Source organism: Myxocyprinus asiaticus, chromosome 22, assembly GCF_019703515.2.
Source record: "Myxocyprinus asiaticus isolate MX2 ecotype Aquarium Trade chromosome 22, UBuf_Myxa_2, whole genome shotgun sequence".
Classification (NCBI taxonomy): Eukaryota; Metazoa; Chordata; class Actinopteri; order Cypriniformes; family Catostomidae; genus Myxocyprinus; species Myxocyprinus asiaticus.
This window is the reverse complement of record NC_059365.1, coordinates 1,843,089-1,860,000: the sequence shown is the minus strand read 5'-3', so window position 1 is coordinate 1,860,000 and position 16,912 is coordinate 1,843,089. Positions and strand designations below refer to the sequence as shown.

At 40.7% G+C, this 16,912-nt stretch overlaps 3 protein-coding genes across 3 annotated transcripts in view; 1 reads left to right on the top strand and 2 right to left on the bottom strand.

The window, feature by feature from the left end:
* Positions 1-9,110, top strand: part of si:dkey-201i24.3 (trichohyalin) — a 9,889-nt gene extending 779 nt beyond the window's left edge. The window contains exons 4-7 of the mRNA XM_051650524.1: positions 476-583; positions 752-919; positions 5,027-5,177; positions 5,412-9,110. Coding sequence (XP_051506484.1) covers positions 476-583; positions 752-919; positions 5,027-5,177; positions 5,412-5,461 — 477 coding nt within the window. The 3' untranslated portion in view covers positions 5,462-9,110. The remainder of the gene's footprint in view (positions 1-475; positions 584-751; positions 920-5,026; positions 5,178-5,411) is intronic.
* An 83-nt stretch (positions 9,111-9,193) lies between these two features.
* On the bottom strand, positions 9,194-11,553 carry slc35a4 (solute carrier family 35 member A4). Its single transcript, XM_051650523.1, has one exon. It carries the CDS (start codon positions 11,550-11,552, stop codon positions 10,578-10,580), a length of 975 nt encoding a protein of 324 aa, XP_051506483.1. The 5' UTR covers position 11,553; the 3' UTR covers positions 9,194-10,577.
* Positions 11,554-11,633: 80 nt separating this feature from the next.
* Positions 11,634-16,227, bottom strand: LOC127413395 (SLC35A4 upstream open reading frame protein-like). Its single transcript, XM_051650532.1, has 3 exons — positions 16,163-16,227; positions 15,759-15,857; positions 11,634-12,404 (listed from the first exon to the last, which is right to left on the bottom strand). The coding sequence occupies exons 1-3, from the start codon at positions 16,175-16,177 to the stop codon at positions 12,204-12,206; spliced, it is 315 nt and encodes a 104-aa protein (XP_051506492.1). The 5' UTR covers positions 16,178-16,227; the 3' UTR covers positions 11,634-12,203.
* Between the last annotated feature and the right edge of the window lie 685 nt (positions 16,228-16,912).

Sequence of the window (16,912 nt, the reverse complement as noted above, 5' to 3'; positions counted from 1 at the left end):
AGCAGAGATGGGCCACTTCTATTAAAATGAATGGGAGAAACTGGAACGCTCAACCACGGAGCTCCGAGCGCCCAACAGTCAACGGATGTAGAAAGGAAGTCCCGCCTTAAAATTGGCCCCATTGACTTCCATTGTAAGTGCCTCACTGTAAACTCACTGAGTTTTTTTCAAGGGTTGAAATTAATTTTTGTGATAATCAATATTATGTCACAAATGCCTTTTGATTAAGCTTAACTTGTATTGAACCCAGAATATTCCTTTAACGAGCATTCCATTGGCATGTTTGGAAATTCCGTCAACGTAATTTTCAATGGGTTTTTTCCGGTTTTAGGTTGTCCGCTGTGCAAGAACCGTTAGTCCGATCAGTTAGAAAAGACAGCACACTATCCCAGAACAGTCTGAAGGTTGTGCCAAGCGTGGTGGATGTTGCAGGTATTTAATGATGCGTATATGTGCGGGTGTGCTTGTCTCAAAGGTGACTCATGAGAAACTCCTGGAGCGCAGAAAGAGACTTATGGAGACTCATGAGAGACTGATAGAGGAGGAACTGATGAAGATGGAGAGAGAACTGCAGGACGAGCAGGTGAGTTACAGGTCCTATTTTACCCCACATTACTTTTATGACAGTTCAAGGAGTAGTTCACACACAAATGACAATTCTGTCATCATTTCCTCACCATTCTTCCTAAAGAAAGAATCTTAGCCTCAGTCACCATTCACTCTCATTGTATGCTGATCATGTGATTGTCAGGTGTGTGGTGTGGAGGGCGAGCTGCTGTACCTGCGCAGAGAGAGACACATCCTGGTGCTGCAGATTGAAGCTCTGCGCAGAGAAAACCAGCAGGCCTGCGCAGACCTGGAGACCCTGAACAGACAACACCAACAGGAAGTGAACACGCTCAGAGAAGAGAGCTTACAGGTGACGAATTACACTGGACAACTGGGATATCATACTGTTTACTACTCATTCTACTGATACTGTAAAATCTGGTACACTGGTAGTACTGCTACATGTCAAATGACCTCATTTTGTTGCAAGTTTAATTCAGCAAGTGCTGTACAGTTGTTGATCTTGAAAGTGAATAGTTATATTGCATTTTGTGTAAAAACAATATTCAAAAAGGAGACATTTTACTGCATATTTTGGCAATAATAGTAAGTCATCTGGGCATGCCATGCATACTTTTTACTCTGTTGTATAGGGTTCAACAGAGTAAAAAGGCACTATTGCTTTTATGTACTCCTAAAAAAAACTAAATAGCAATGAAAACTATCACAGCAATTTCCTAAACACCTATTTGTCACTATGCACTGCACATTTCTAAAGGTTGATTTTGAGGTAATTTCACCGAACAATTAATTTTTAAAATGTTGCAATTGAGAAACAAATACTTATTTGTCATTTTCAGCTTTATTCAAGGGGAATACGTTTTCAGAAACTGTTTAATACGTCAAAGGATAGTATTTGGGGTAAAAAGGGGCTAAAAGCCCCCCATAAAACACATTGTTTTTTGTTTTTGCTTTTCGGGGGGGGGGGGGGATAGATTAATTATGAACATTTTTCAAAGTGGGCTCATATTGACTGATCCAATCACAATGGTGACTGATTTGTTTATAAGAATACTTAAGATGAAATAAAATGCCAAATGTGATTGAAATGAACAGCAAATCGTGAACTTATGCAAGTATCTGCAGAAGTTGAAAAAAAAAAAAAAACATCCCTATAACTATTGCCCCTATATCTACATTATATGACTCAAGTGTGGGGTAAAAGGCCCATTCGACACCTTTTTGTAAAAAAAAAAAATTTTTTTATGAAAACAATTTTCTGATTTGATTTCTTTTCAAACAAATTATATTGCTCCATCGATATTCAAAACATTTTTTTTTTGGTAGTGTATCTTCATCTTAATACACTTTGCAACCAGAATAAAGCACATATCTCTTAAGGGGTGCCTTTTAGCCATACTATGTTGTGGTGGTGGGGGCATGGTTGAGCGCCAGCTTGTGAATGGAGAGCGAGGTCAGGAGTTGAGAACGGTAAGGATCACCACCTGGCAATGATTGTCTCTAACAACTGTTTGTCATTGCAGTGAGAGTGGAGATGGGTTATAAGAGTGAGCCGGGCGCCAGTGAGAGGAGAGCTGTCACGCACACGCTTAGACTGTGCTGTTATTGAGTTACACTGAAAAGCGAGTTTGTGTGTTTATATAAAAATTAAAAGTACCTTTTTGAGTTGAATCTCGCCATCTCCCACTTCCTCCTTTCCATTAAGAAGAGACCTTTTACACTGGTGACGAAACCCGGGAGTATTAAGGGAGGAAGAACGCCGCCATGGATGCCTCACCTCTGGAGGATGTTTTCAAGATTCTCGCCATCATCCACTAGGCACAACATCAGGCCCTCCTCGAGCTGTGCACAGAACAGGAGCAGTGGTTCATTGTGCTCCTCCAGGCACAAGCGTAGGACCGACAGGTGTTCCGGAGCTTGCTGCACCTGGAGGGTGCTGGAGCTACGACCCCGGAACTGTCCCGCCCCAGGTTCCGCTAGACAAGATGGGCTCCTGTTGTACGCCGACTTGAGGAAAGCCATCCTGCAACGGGTCGGCCGGACACCCGAGCAGCAGCGGCAACGCTTTCGCTCGATGACCATTGGTGAGCACGGCCGCCCGTTTGCCTTCGCCCAACAGCTCCGGGACACCTGACGGAGGTGGTTGCTGGCTGAGCAACGCGACGTTGGAGCTGTCATCGATCTGGTGGTACTGGAGCAGTTTATTGCTCGACTGCCGAGAGGTACGGCAGAGTGGGTCCAGTGCCACTGCCCGGCGTCGCTCCAAACGGCCATCCAGCTGGCAGAGGACACATGGTGGCGTATTTGGGAGCTGGCGAGCCCCGAGATCCTTCTCTCTCACTCTCACTCCCTTGTCTCCCCTCCTCCCCCTGCTTTTGTCCTGTTTCTCCTCCCCAGAAACTCCAGGGATTGCACTACCCGCTGTTTTTTCCTGCCCCTCTCCGCTCTCACTCCCAGGGTGGTGGACCTGCTGTCGCGGGCGTGGAGCCTGGGCTGGTTGAGTTGCGGGGAGCCTGGGCATTTCCGGGACCAATGCCCGGTGATGGAAGTGGGGACATTGGTATGGGTCCCCAGAGCGCCTCAGGCTACCCCCAATCGAGCTGGGACGGGAAGCCTCCACACACGCTATGTCTCCGTGGCAACGCGCTCAACAAGCCACGTGATAAGATGCGCGGGTTGACGATCTCAGACGTGGAGGCAACTGGGATTCATCCTCCACCACCCGGACTGAGGCGAATCACTACGTGACCACGAGGACTTAAAAGCACATTGGGAATTGGGCATTCCAAATTGGGAGAAAAAAAAAAGTGGTTCAAGAAGAATTAAATGCCATGCTCAATATGGGGGATAATAGAAGGATCCTACAGTGACCGGGCCAGCCCAGTGGTGCTGGTTCCAAAGAGCGACGGCTCGGTCTGGTTCTGTGTGGATTATAGAAAGGTTGATGTGGTGTCTAAATTTGATGTGTATCCAATGCCTAGTATTGACGAACTGCTTGATCGGTTGGGCATGGCTCGCTTTTATTCGACACTGGATTTAACAAAGGGTTATTGGCAGATCACCTTAACACCAATGTCCCATGAGAAAACGTCCTCCTCCACACCGTTTGGCTTACACCAATTCGTGACCCTTCCATTCGGTTTGTTTGGGGCCCCGGCTACATTTCAGCGCCATATGGACCGAGTCCTCAGACCGCATTCTGCGTACACCGCTGCCTATCTGGATGAGATCATTATATACAGTAATGATTGGCAGTGGCATATGCAGCATCTGAGAGCAGTTCTGAGGTTGCTGCGACGGGCGGGACTCAAGGCAATCCCCAAGAAGTGCACAATTGGATGGGTGGAGGTACGGAATCTGTGGTTCCACTTGGGTCATGGGCAGGTGAGCCCCCAAATTGATAAGACCACAGTGATTGCGGCTTGCCCGAAACCCAAGCCCAAAAAGGAAGTGAGACAGTTCCTGGGGCTGGCTGGCTATTATAGGAGGTTTGTGCCTAATTATTCGGATGTCACAAGCCCACTGACCGATCTCATTAAAAATGGAGCCCCAGACCCAGTCTAGTGGTCGGAGCCATGCCAACAGGCTTTTATGCAGGTGAAAGCTGCATTTTGTGGTGGGCCGTTGTTACATGCTGCTGATTTTTTTCTCCCTTTTTTTGTACAGACCAACACGTCGGACAGGGGGTTGGGAGCCGTGTTGTCCCAGGTGGTTGGGGGGAGGAGCGCACGGTGCTGTACACCAGCCGGAAGCTTTTGGTGAGAGAGGCGAGGTACAACACAGTTGAGGGGTGTCTGGCCATCAAGGGGGCAGTCCTCACCCTTCAGTGCTACCTCCTGGGATGTGCTTTCACCCTCTGTTCAGACCACGCCCTGCTCCAGTGGCTCCATCGCATGAAGGATACCAATGCGCGGATCACTTGTCAGCCTTTTAAGTTTGAGGAGGTCCACAGACCGGGGATGCAGATGGCTGTTGCTGACTTTCTCTCTTGAAACAACCCCCCCGGGGTTGTACTGGGCAGGCCAGATAGCTCCCTGGCCTGAGTCGGGCGACGGGGGTATGTGGTGGTGGGGGCATTGTTGAACACTGGTTTGTGAATGGAGAGCGAGGTCAGGAGTTGAGAATGGTAAGGATCATCACCTGGCAATGATTGTCTCTAACAGCTGTTTGTCATTGCAGTGAGAGTGGAGACGGGTTATAAGCTGCCATGCACATGCTGAGACTGTGCTGTCATTGAGTTATGCTGAAAAGCGAGTTTGTGTGTTTATATAAAAATTAAAAGTACCTTTTTGAGTTGAATCTCACCGTCTCCCGCTTCCTCCTTTCCATTAAGAAGAGACCTTTTACATATGTGCATTAGTAGTATGGTAGTTTGCCATTCTGAAAATTCCTATCGTCTGTGATAATCTTGATGAAACACCATCTAGTGATAGGAAAATGTTTCTGGTATTCTCAGGTGTTCAGGGCCTTCCGGGCAGTTCTAGAGGAACAGAGGAGGTTGTCAGAGGGCAGGTACAGATCGCTGCTTTTAGACGCCATTCAGGACGCGGTTCATCTGTCCAATCAAAACCTGCAGCTACAGGAGGAAATTCAGCAGCTACGCAAATGTGAGACACACTTCAAATCACATTCCAAACGAGTGCTTTAGTGAATGTTACACTTAATACATGAGCTGGCTGTTTAAACTGTAATGTAAGCAATATAAATAAATACGATACATTGTAACACACATTTTTAAATATCCCCTTACAAATCCATTTTGTATTAGACCTACCAAACCGTCAGACATCCACTTTTTTAAGGAGTGTTCTGTCTCTCTCTCTCTCTCTCTCTCTCTCTAGCATTAATGGAGCAGAGAGGCTGTTTCTCTAACCAGACACCCCTCCAGTAGTGAGCGCTTCCTGTATGTATGGATATATGGATAGTATGCAGAATGGGATGCAGCAACAATCACCCTCAATAGTCAAAATAAAACTGCAATGACTGGACACAAAAAAAAGTCATGAATGAAACATCATCATCAGAGTAACCAAAGTGTCTCTTTGTGTAATAAACACTAAACATGACCTCATTAACCCTCCTATGGTATTAAAAAATGGCACCTTCCTTTGGTATTCGTGGCCATTTTTTGACCGGAAGGTTTAGATATGTAACCCTTTTTTTATGATGATAATGAAACCATTTTTTCTTCCCTGAAGTAAGAACAATAGAAATGCATTTATCTTGGGATTTTATGCTATTTTGATCTTATTTACATGTACATTTCTAGATGTTACCATTAATTTGCATATACAACTTTTTGGAAAGAAATGAAAGATTCAGAACCTACACTTCTATAAGCTGAAACATGAAGAAAATATGAGAATGTGACATAAATTGGAGGCAGATTGCTGCCATCTGGTGAACAAAATATAAATAACATGAGTTGAACACCATGTCATGTCAGTAACAGCCAGTAGATGACTGTAGACACATACTGTGTAGTCTGATGACTTTTTGTAACCTAATTTTATATTTTATCACAAGATATGCATTTGGATATATATTTAGACATGATCAAACTATTATTTGTCAAAGTTTAGCATTTTAAAATTGATTTGAAGTGTCAGTTTGTGCAGTTAATGTCATTATGCTTGCAATCAAACCTGACCATGGTGTTACAAAGAGAAGACACAGAATAAGCCTTTTTCTACCAATAATTTATTTTAAACTTAAAAATTTAATAACTCAAATGCATAATAGTCAATAAATTAAAATCAAGAAACAGAAATGAACTGCAAAATTCTGAAAATTCAATTAAGAGTATAAAACAGAAGAATCAGTGTAAACATTTTTCAATTTCTAACTTTCTATAGTAAAACGAATATTTTGCAAATGTGTGTCAGATTGATGTCATCAGCTGGAAAACAACAGATGACTTGTAATGCAAACAATGACCAAAAGAGGCTGTAGAGCTCCACTTATTGATGCCCTGGTTCTGTGTGTGTGTGTTCTACATTGTGTGTTACAGTCTCACCAGTTCATTTGTGTGTGTGTGTGTGTGTGTGAGTGGGTGTGTATGTGTATGTTTTGCACTGAGGATGTTTTAGAGTCTCACCCTGTAATTTCTGTTTTTTTTTTTTTTATATATTATGCAACATATGGTCACCCTTAGATCTATAGTGGCAACAAGGAACCCTCAGTAGAAGTTGATCAGAAGACCTGAGCGCTCTGGTGGGGGAGTAAGGGAGGAGAAGGTCACTGATATATTGGGGTGCGAGACCAGATAGTGCCTTGTAGACATAAATCAGAATTTTAAAATCGACCCTGAATTTCACAGGAAGCCAGCATAGTACAGATACTAAAACAGGGGAAATGTGATCCCTCTTTCTTGACCCTGTTAAAAGCTTAGCTGCCACGTTTTGAACCAGCTGTAGGCGGGATAACGCTGTTTGGCGGAGACCAATGAAACACCATACAAGTGATTTTGACCCCTTTCTAAACATGTTAATTAAACACAGACCAGGTTCAAAACATTATCCTTTATAATTATTTGCATAATTATTAAATAAGTGTGACATCATTTCATATTCAATTCAACACATTTATTTGAGTAAAATAAACTCACAGATGCATATGAGAACATAATAAATATTCATGTTGTCACGTTCAGTCTGTGTGAGATGCTGTTCATTCAGTTAGATGCACTTTAATATAATCAAAACAAAGGCAGAAACAGACAGATATTTGTGGCACATGCTGAAGAAAGTAAACAAACAAACGATGAACGGAAAAATGAAATAATCAGAGATTTAGAGAAATGTCTGACGCTGTGGTTCATGTTCACTGAGATCCTGATGAGAAAAGGCTGAAAATACATATAAAGGGATTGTTCCCTCAAAACTATAAATTCTGTCATCATTTACTCACCCTCATGTTGTTCTAAACCTGAAAAAGGAGAATGTGCAAAAGGAGACAGTTGGAAGCTGAATATTCATGCTGCTATTTTCCATACAATTAAAGCATATTGTGACCAGCGGTAGTCAAGCTCCAAAACTTACATAAACAGCATCATAAAAGTCTTCTGAAGTTGTACTATAGCTTTGAAAACTGTGATAAACAGACCCCAATTTAAATTGTTATTCACTGAAAATCTTTCCCTCCACTGCAGCTCTAAAATCGCATTTACATTCAAGTCCAGGTTAATTATAGTTTTGGATTTTTAATGTCATTTTTATTTCCATTTTACAGGGATGCACTGAAATTTCAGTGTCCAGAATTTTCATTTCGGTGCATCATTGCTATTTTATATTCAATATGTCATTCCAAGTTTAGTTTTCAAATTCGTCTGTTGGTTTTAGTTTCGCTTTTGTTTTCTCAGTGTTTTCTAGTTTCAGTTTAGTTCGTTTTTAATTTAGTTTTAGTATTTTATGGCTGCCAAATCTAAAGCATTTACTGGTGTAATTTTAGTATGTCAAACATGATTACATTTCTCATGTCAGTCTTTTGTTACCTTTATTCTGTAGCATTTATGTTAATTAGGTGTTTAATTAAGGTAGATTGTAAATGTTTCAATTTTTCTAATGTACTGTATGTCAAAAACTAAAACAAATTAATTCAAGGAAATTTGTATTTTAATTTAGTTGGTTTTGGAGTATTTAAATGTACTTTCAGTTCTTTCCAATCATGTCAGTTTTTATTAGGGATGTCCCGATACCGATATCAGAATCGGGTCCGATACCACGCTCATGGACTTGTACTCGTGCTCATAAAAAAGCTCCGATACCATCATACGAATGTCCATCCGTAACCTTCAGCGCACAAATTAAAATCACGTCATGTCCTGATGTGATAATTAAACCTCAAAGGTTGCGGTTTAATGAGATAAATCTATAGTTTGCATGTGCTGCGTGCTTCAAATATGAGTGTTTGTGAATGTGTGGAGCCGGTGTTGTGCTGACATACAGACACAAAGTGCTCATACCTTTCAGAGCTCCTTGGCTCATATACGGAAAACACCATCATGACCATCTCGAGCTCTGTTTGTAGTAGATGACAGCGAGAAGAGCGCTAAGTCACTATGTAGTGTGCAGCACATACAGACTACATATTTATTAATAAATAGCAGTCTTTTGCGGTTTAATAAGAACTCTGAGTCATGTAGCGACCGGCTTTTCTGGATTGACCATCATAACACAGAAATGCTTCAAAATAAAACCTTCGCCAAAATAAAAGCTAAATTTAAATGGAAAAAAGTATGCCAGAAATATATCACTACTGTATAGTAATGTTATATTCACTGTAATACTACTACTACTACTACTACTACTACTACTAAGAATAAATCACTAGTAATTGTATTATAATCAAGCAATATCTCACATTTGTGATGCATCACTTTATTTGATAAAAATACTCCAATGTTGTATTTGGATTGTGCTGTGAGGTTCTGAATAAAAGCACTTCGTTTGATAAAAATAGTTTGATATGATGTTGAAAATTAATTATATTTTCATTTGATAACATTTTATTTAATTATTTTATTTAAAAAAAAAAAAAAACATTTTGATGATAAAATTGAAATAAATTGTTGATATCAAATTCAGAAAAAAAAAAAAAAACAGCCATGGACTCGGTGAGTACCAAAAAAAAAACAAAACAAAAAAAAAAAAGTATCGGTACACGTACTCGGTCTCAAAAAAATCAGGACATCCCTAGTTTTTATTTTTATTTCAATTAACAACAATTTTGTAATTTTATTTTAGTTAACAATTATTTTGGAAGCCCCGAACCGCTGTGAGAAACAATTCACTAGGTAAATATTTTTTTAATTTATTTTTTTAGGGTGTCTTAGTGCCTTCCTGAGCCTATTTCCTAAAAAAAAATAAAAAAAAAAATAAAAAAAAATTCTCTCACATTATTTTCTCTCTCCTCAACAGGCAACACATGAGAATTATTATTTTTTTGCTTGCAACAATTAACATGTGGTACCAACCTCGGCCACCAGGTGGCATCAGTAAGCATGAAATCTTAGGCTTACAAGGTGACAGATGAGGCACTTGATTTATAGTTGTATAATACTCATCAACAATGACAAAAAAAAATTGAGAAACATTTTTTTAGAAAAAATGTTAAAGAAAAACTTTTTTGAAAGAAAAAAATAGAAAAGAAGTGAGAAAAAAACATTTTTGACACCTAAAAAAAATGTTTAAGTGAAAAAATTTTCACAGTGTGGTTCGGGGTTTCCGTAGACAAGTCGCATTAGTTTTGACACTAAACGCCATTAGCTCATGCATGTAATAACGCACCAAGTTTGAATATGCACAAGTGTGAATGAGATTTGAGAGCAACAGTTGAAGGGAAGATATTGTTTTTAGCACAAAACAACTTAAATTTTAATCTGTTTCTCACACAAAGCTATCATATGAGCACGTCATAGGAGTCCTTTATGGATCATGCCAGCTCCATTATGCAACAGAACACTAAACATTCCACTAAACGTCTCCTTTTGTGCTCCACTGTAAACAGAAAGTCAAACAGGTTTGGAAAGACATGACAGAATTGTTGTTTTTTTTTCTCCCCAAACTGGAATGCCCAATTCCCAATGCGCTCTAAGTCCTCGTGGTGGCGTAGTGACTCGCCTCAATCCGGGTGGCGGAGGACGAATCTCAGATGCCTCCGCGTCTGAGAACATCAATCCGTGCATCTTATCACGTGACTTGTTGAGCACGTTACCGCGTGTGGAGGCTTCACGCTATTCTCCGCGGCATCCACGCACAACTCACCACGCGCCCCACTGAGAGCGAGAACCACATTATAGCAACCACGAGGAGGTTACCCCATGTGACTCTACCCTCCCTACTGGCTGAGCTACCCAGGCACCCGGTGACAGACAGAATTTAACTTTTGGGTGAACTAACCTTTTTTAAATGCACAGACATTTTGCACTGCATTTTAAATACCATAAACCAAAAGACTAGAAATCATAAAAATAGGCTCTTTTTTGTCGCAGTTCAATGGTGTTTGCTCTACCTGTAATACAGGTATACAGCCCATCCAGTCAGCACTACAGGAAACAGGAAGTAAGGGGTGAGCTGTATTCCCAAAAGCCCCCAGGAGAGGACGGCGTTTACCAGCATGGCGGATGAGATGACGAAAAGCCTCGTGATTCCTGATCCGTGTTTCATGATCACCGACATCAGTAGACCGTTAGCGACCTGACCTGCTATAATGAGCAAAACCAGCGTGGAATATCCATCCAAAAACCCCTGCTGCTCGTCGCTACTGAATAGATGCAATGCAAGATTAATTGCCACTCCAAAGACGTACAGAAACATGTTTTGGAGACTGAGTGGCAAACGCTGCATTTTCAACACTTGTTCAGTGTAAACGGCTGCCAATCCGGATACAAAACAATATACGAGCACCAGCAGGAGGCCCCAGGAGGTGACGTGAAGCCTGGGACTCGATTTATCTTGATTTATACGCTCCCAATGTAGGCTGGTGTAGCTGTGGGACACCCCAGCAGCCACAAGCAACCCCAAAGCGAGCCATTGTGCCGACCGCAACCTCTTTCCCAAACAGGACGTGTAGAGAAGCGCGGTAGAGGCAATTTTAAGGTTGCTAAGAAGCTGGAAGGAGCTCGGGTCCATGTACGCTTGCATGAAAACCACTAGGTTGTTGTTGAAAGCGTAGAGAAATGCAGGAATGGCGTACGGCGCCATCGCAATGATAGAAACAGATGCTTTGAGAGTGGAAACATTCCCGGTCACCACCAGGGTGGCAACTGAGACAATTAGTTTGGCCAATTCGATCAGAACCACACAGGAGGACGTACTGAAGGGAACGCGGCCGTCAACTTTGGCGAGGGAGATTAGGGGAGCGTGGGAGCCATAAATGAGAACCAGAAGAACCAAAAGAACCCCCCACTGGACCTTGAGGGCCAAGCGTCTCCTGCGGGGAGGTTCTGATTCACTAGAACCCACATTATCTATTGTGATCATTCTAAGTGAGGCTGAATCCCGTCTGTCAGCCACATCCAGTTCTGAATGTACAGAAGACCATAAAACCAGCCAAACTCAAGACCAAACCAGCTGAAATCGATGCAATGGGACCAGAGTCAGAAATTAAATAAATCTCAACATTTATCTGTTTTTTCTCATCTGAATCATAAAAATTTGATTTTTTTTTTTTTAATACATTTTATTCTTGGGCTATCTAGTTATGTGGTTAAACACTGTAGTAACCACTTCAGTTCATTGATTAGATATTGATTGAATTGGATTTGACTTAACTGGACAAGACTCAGTGTAGTATGAAAACAAACGGTAAAAAAATGCCCTTAAAAATCAAACATCACCCCATAAAAATAGCTTATTTCTGACTGGGACCAACGATAATCTTAAACAGTGCAATGCAAATCATCTAAAATCAGTTGTGTCTGATGCCTGTGATAATTCATCATGACCCTCTTCATTATCAAAGCCCAAAGCGAGACACTCTCAAAACAGCACTCAAAACACACTTTTATCTAAATCAAAACAGTTTTGTCCAGTTGATGAGAAAGGGAGGAGACAAGGGGCTAAAATGTGACCTTAAATGACACGAATGCAAGCAGCCACGACGTCGGTTCTCCTCGAATTCTGATAATTCTGTTAATTACTGGGTCCTTTCTTCAGAGAGTTCAGGAAGTCTTGTATGGACGTCTCAATGTTGGGCACCTGATAGTTCTGAGCAGCGTAGATTCCAGTGAGCGTTCCCAATGCGACTCCCAAGATGGCAGAAGAACGAAGTCTGGACACCACATACCCCGCCAGGAACCCTTTCAGAAACGGAGAAGCTAATAGTGATCCACCCTGAGAAACACAAACATAACAGACCGTTTAAATGGCTTAATCACACAACCTCATTTGTCATTTCAAAGCAGTTCGATTTTCTTTGCCGGAACACAAAGTAATGTTCATTTTGCTCTTTTCCATTAAATAAACACAATATCCAGTGATTTTCAAGCTCCAAACAGGATAAAACAGCACCATAAATGTAATCCATATAACTAGTGTGGTATATTCCAAGTCTTCTGAAGCTATACGATAGCTTTGTATGTGGAATAGACCCAAATTTAAGTCGTTATTCACTGATAATCTTCCCCACCATTGTTTCTCTTAAATCTCATTCACGCTTCTGCATATTCAAGCTTGGCTACATGGTTACGTAAAATGCCAATGATCTCGCCAACGGAGAACCTCGTGATCTTGACGCACTAAATTTGAAAATTCCTACGCACGAGTGACGTTGTTTGAGAGCTATGGCGGAAGGAAAGATTATCAGTGGATTATGACTACAATTTGTGTCTTTTCCCTCACACAAAATACCCGATATGACCTGAGAGGGAAAGTGACCATTCCACCAACTGTAGGTGATCTCAAGTTTCGGTTCAATGTACAATTTCAGGTTCACGATTCAAAATAATCTCAATTCAATATAACAACACTTATATTTTAAGAATGTGAAATGTCAGAATAATAGTAGAGAGAATTAATTATTTCAGCTTTTATTTCTTTCATCACATTCCCAGTGGGTCAGAAGTTTACATACACTTTGTTAGTATTTGGGAGCATTGCCTTTAAATTGTTTAACTTGAGTCAAACGTTTTGGGGAGCCTTCCACAAGCTTCTCACAATAAGTTGCTGGAATTTTGTCCCATTCCTCCTGACAGAACTGGTGTAACTGAGTCAGGTTTGTAGGTCTCCTTGCTCGCACATGCTTTTTCAGTTCTGCCCACAAATGTTCTATCAGATTGAGGTCAGGGCTTTGTGATGGCCACTCCAATACCTTGACTTTGTTGTCCTTAAGCCATTTTGCCACAACTTTGGAGGTATGCTTGTGGTCATTGTCCATTTGGAAGACCCATTTATAACTGAGCTTTAACTTCCTGGCTGATGTCTTGAGATGTTGCTTCAATATATCCACATAATTTTCCTTCCTCATGATGCCATCTATTTTGTGAAGTGCACCAGTCCCTCCTGCAGCAAAGCACCCCCACAACATGATGCTGCCACCCCCATGCTTCATGGTTGGGATGGTGTTCTTCAGCTTGCAAGCCTCATCCTTTTTCCTCCAAACATAACGATGGTCATTATGGCCAAAAAATTCCATTTTTGTTTCATCAAATCAGAGGACATTTCTCCAAAAAGTAAGATCTTTGTCCTCATGTGCACTTGCACACTGTAGTCTTGCTTTTTTATGGCAGTTTTGGAGCGGTGGCTTCTTCCTTGCTGAGCAGCCTTTCAGGTTATGTCGATATAGGACTCGTTTTACTGTGGATATAGATACTTGTCTACCTGTTTCCTCCAGCATCTTCACAAGGTCCTTTGCTGTTGTTCTGGGATTGATTTGCACTTTTCGCACCAAACTACGTTCATCTCTAGGAGACTGAATGTGTCTCCTTCCTGAGCGGTATGATGGCTGTGTGGTCCCATAGTGTTTATACTTGCGTACTATTGTTTGTACAGATGAATGTGGTACCTTCAGGTGTTTGGAAATTGCTTCCAAGGATGAACCAGACTTGTGGAGGTCCACAATGTTTTTTCTGAGGTCTTGACTGATTTCTTTTGATTTTCCCATGATGTCAAGCAAAGAGGCACTGAGTTTGATGGTAAGCCTTAAAATACATCCACAGGTACACCTTCAATTCAGTACACCTCCTATCAGAAGCTAATTGGCTAATTGTCTAAAGGCTTGACATCATTTTCTGGAATTTTCCAAGCTGCTTAAAGGCACAGTTAACTTAGTGTATGTAAACTTCTGACCCACTGGAATTGTGATATAGTCAATTAAAAGTGAAACAGTCTGTCTGTAAACAATTGTTGGAAAAATTACGTCGTGTCATACACAAAGTAGATGTCCTAAACGACTTGCCAAAACTGTAGTTTGCTAATATTAAATCTGTGGAGTGGTTAAAAAATGAGTTTTAATGACTTCAACCTAAGTGTATGTAAACTTCTGACTTCAACTGATATATATATATGTATATATATATATATGATACAGTGGCAAGAAAAAGTATGTGAACCCTTTGCAATTAGCTGTTTTTCCTGCATTAATTGCTCATATTCTTAGGATGTCTGGTGTGAATGGCTCTCTTAAGGTCATTCCACAGCATCTTTATTGGGTTAAGGTCTGGGCTCTGATTGGGACACTCCAAAAGATGAATTTTTCTTTTTTTTTTTTTAAGCCATTCTGTAGTGGATTTACTTCAATGTTTAGGGTCATTGACCTGCTGCATCACCCAACTTCTACTGAGCTTCAGCTGGTGCACAGCCACCCTGACATTATCCTGTAGGATATCTTGATAAAGTTGGGAATTAGTTTTTCCCTCGATGATGGCAAGCAGTCCAGGCCCCGAAGCAGCCCCAAATCATGATGCTCCCTCCACCGTACTTCACCATTGTGATGTTGCTTTCATGTTGGTATGCGGTGCTCTTTTTACGCCATACGTAGTGCTGCGTTCTTCCCAAAGAATTCAATCTTCAGCTGTCACTCTAGGGTTCTTTTTTACCTCATTGATCATTCTGCGGTGTGCCCTTTGAGTCATCTTGGCTGGACGGCCACTTCTAGGGAGAGTACCCACAGTACTAAATTGCCTCCATTTATAGACAGTTTGTCTAACTGTGGACAGATGAATATCTAAGCTCTTCGAGATAACTTTGTAACCCTTTCCAGCTTTATGCAAAGCAACAATTCTTGATCGTAGGTCTTCTGAGATCTCTTGTTTGTGAGGCACGTCAGCAGATGCTTCTTGTGAATTGCAAACTCAAAATGTTTGAGTGCTTTTTATAAGTCAAAGTAGCTCTAACCCACACCTCCAATCTTGTTTCATTAACTGGATGCCAGGTTTGCCAACTCCTGACTCTAATTAGCTTTTGTTGACTTTTGTCAACCTACACTGTGAACGTCTGAATGATGTATTCAATATGCACAAGAACAAAACAACAATTTGTGTGTTATTATTTAAAATAGATTGTGTTTGTTCATTATTGTAACTTAGATGAAGATCAAACCAGATTTTAAGACACAATTATACATAAATGCAGGTTATTCCAAAGGGTTCACATTTTTTTGGCACTGTAAATATATATAATGCGTGTGTGTGTGTGTGTGTGTGTGTGTGTGTGTGTGTGTGTGTGTGTGTGTTTGTGGTTCTACGGTACCTGCGGGATTCCAGCCTGAACCTCATTCTCCACCTTCTTCTGGATCTCCTCTAGCTGGTCTTTCAGCTGCACCAGATCCTTCAGCCGTGTCACTGGATCCTGAAACAGAACCACCATCAGATCAGACCCACAAAGACACGATCACAGAGAGACCACAGAACTAATATAACAATTATATGACTGACAATAGACAAAACGGACAAATATATTAAAAGTGATCTTTACCAATCTGCTTTGCTCAATCTCTAACCTTAATCTACTCTTCAAAGAGCAAAAAAGCAGACACGCGGGTGGCAATGATAGCACAATCATTAAAGATTTATGGCATGCCCGTTTTGTTCTTATTAGTGCATTTATTCATTATAAAAGAGCATTGATATTCTGACATACACACAGTTTCTCACCTTGTCATCCGCCATACTGCAGTTATGACAAACGATTCGATCTGTGCTCGACTCATCTGGTCTGAATGACGACCCGTTCACACGTGACTATTCATGCCTTATTTTTGCAGCAATATATTTTTTGTTTAATTACCACAATTGTAATAAATATATAATAAAGTACATAAGTAGAAAAAAAGTATAGTTTGTATGCATAATTGAAAACAATCATGTTATTTTCAAACTTTATATTAATGTGCACCACAGTCAACCCAGAGGAGAAATATTATATGGTAGAATGGATGTTCATGAAAATCTTATTGAATGTTTATTTTTTGCACATTATTATTATTATTATTATTATGATTACTTTATGTGTGACCACTTATTTGATTTTCCCCCCGTCACTGTTTTCACAGTATGAACTGATGCTTTGCTACACAACCGCCAATAATTACTTAAAATAGAAATCAAACATAAACTAGTTCTGAAATGGACAGGGTTTACAGCATGAAAGTGGTTACGATAGGCCTAAATAATAAATCTGCTATTTTTATATTTCACTGTTTTATTTGCAAATCGATGTTTGCAGCCGCTGACGTGACCGGTGCTGTCATGTGGTATCTGTTACTTTTCTCAGCGCTGGTAGAATGCGGACCAATCTCAGTCTTTCATGATTACTAGATACGGCTTTATATTTGCACATATTATAGACATTTTACAGGTGAGATTACATTTTTGTTTTCATATAAAAATCCTAGTAATTAATAG

What these genes read in the sequence shown, in the direction of transcription:
- LOC127413395 (XM_051650532.1), bottom strand. An exon ending in TTCAGGCTGGAATCCCGCAG is followed by an intron (nt 12,405 to 15,758) that starts GTACCGTAGAAC and finishes TGTGTTTCTCAG; the next exon opens with GGTGGATCACTATTAGCTTC.
- slc35a4 (XM_051650523.1), bottom strand. Translation starts at nt 11,552, where the DNA reads ATGATCACAATAGATAATGTGGGTTCTAGTGAATCAGAACCTCCCCGC.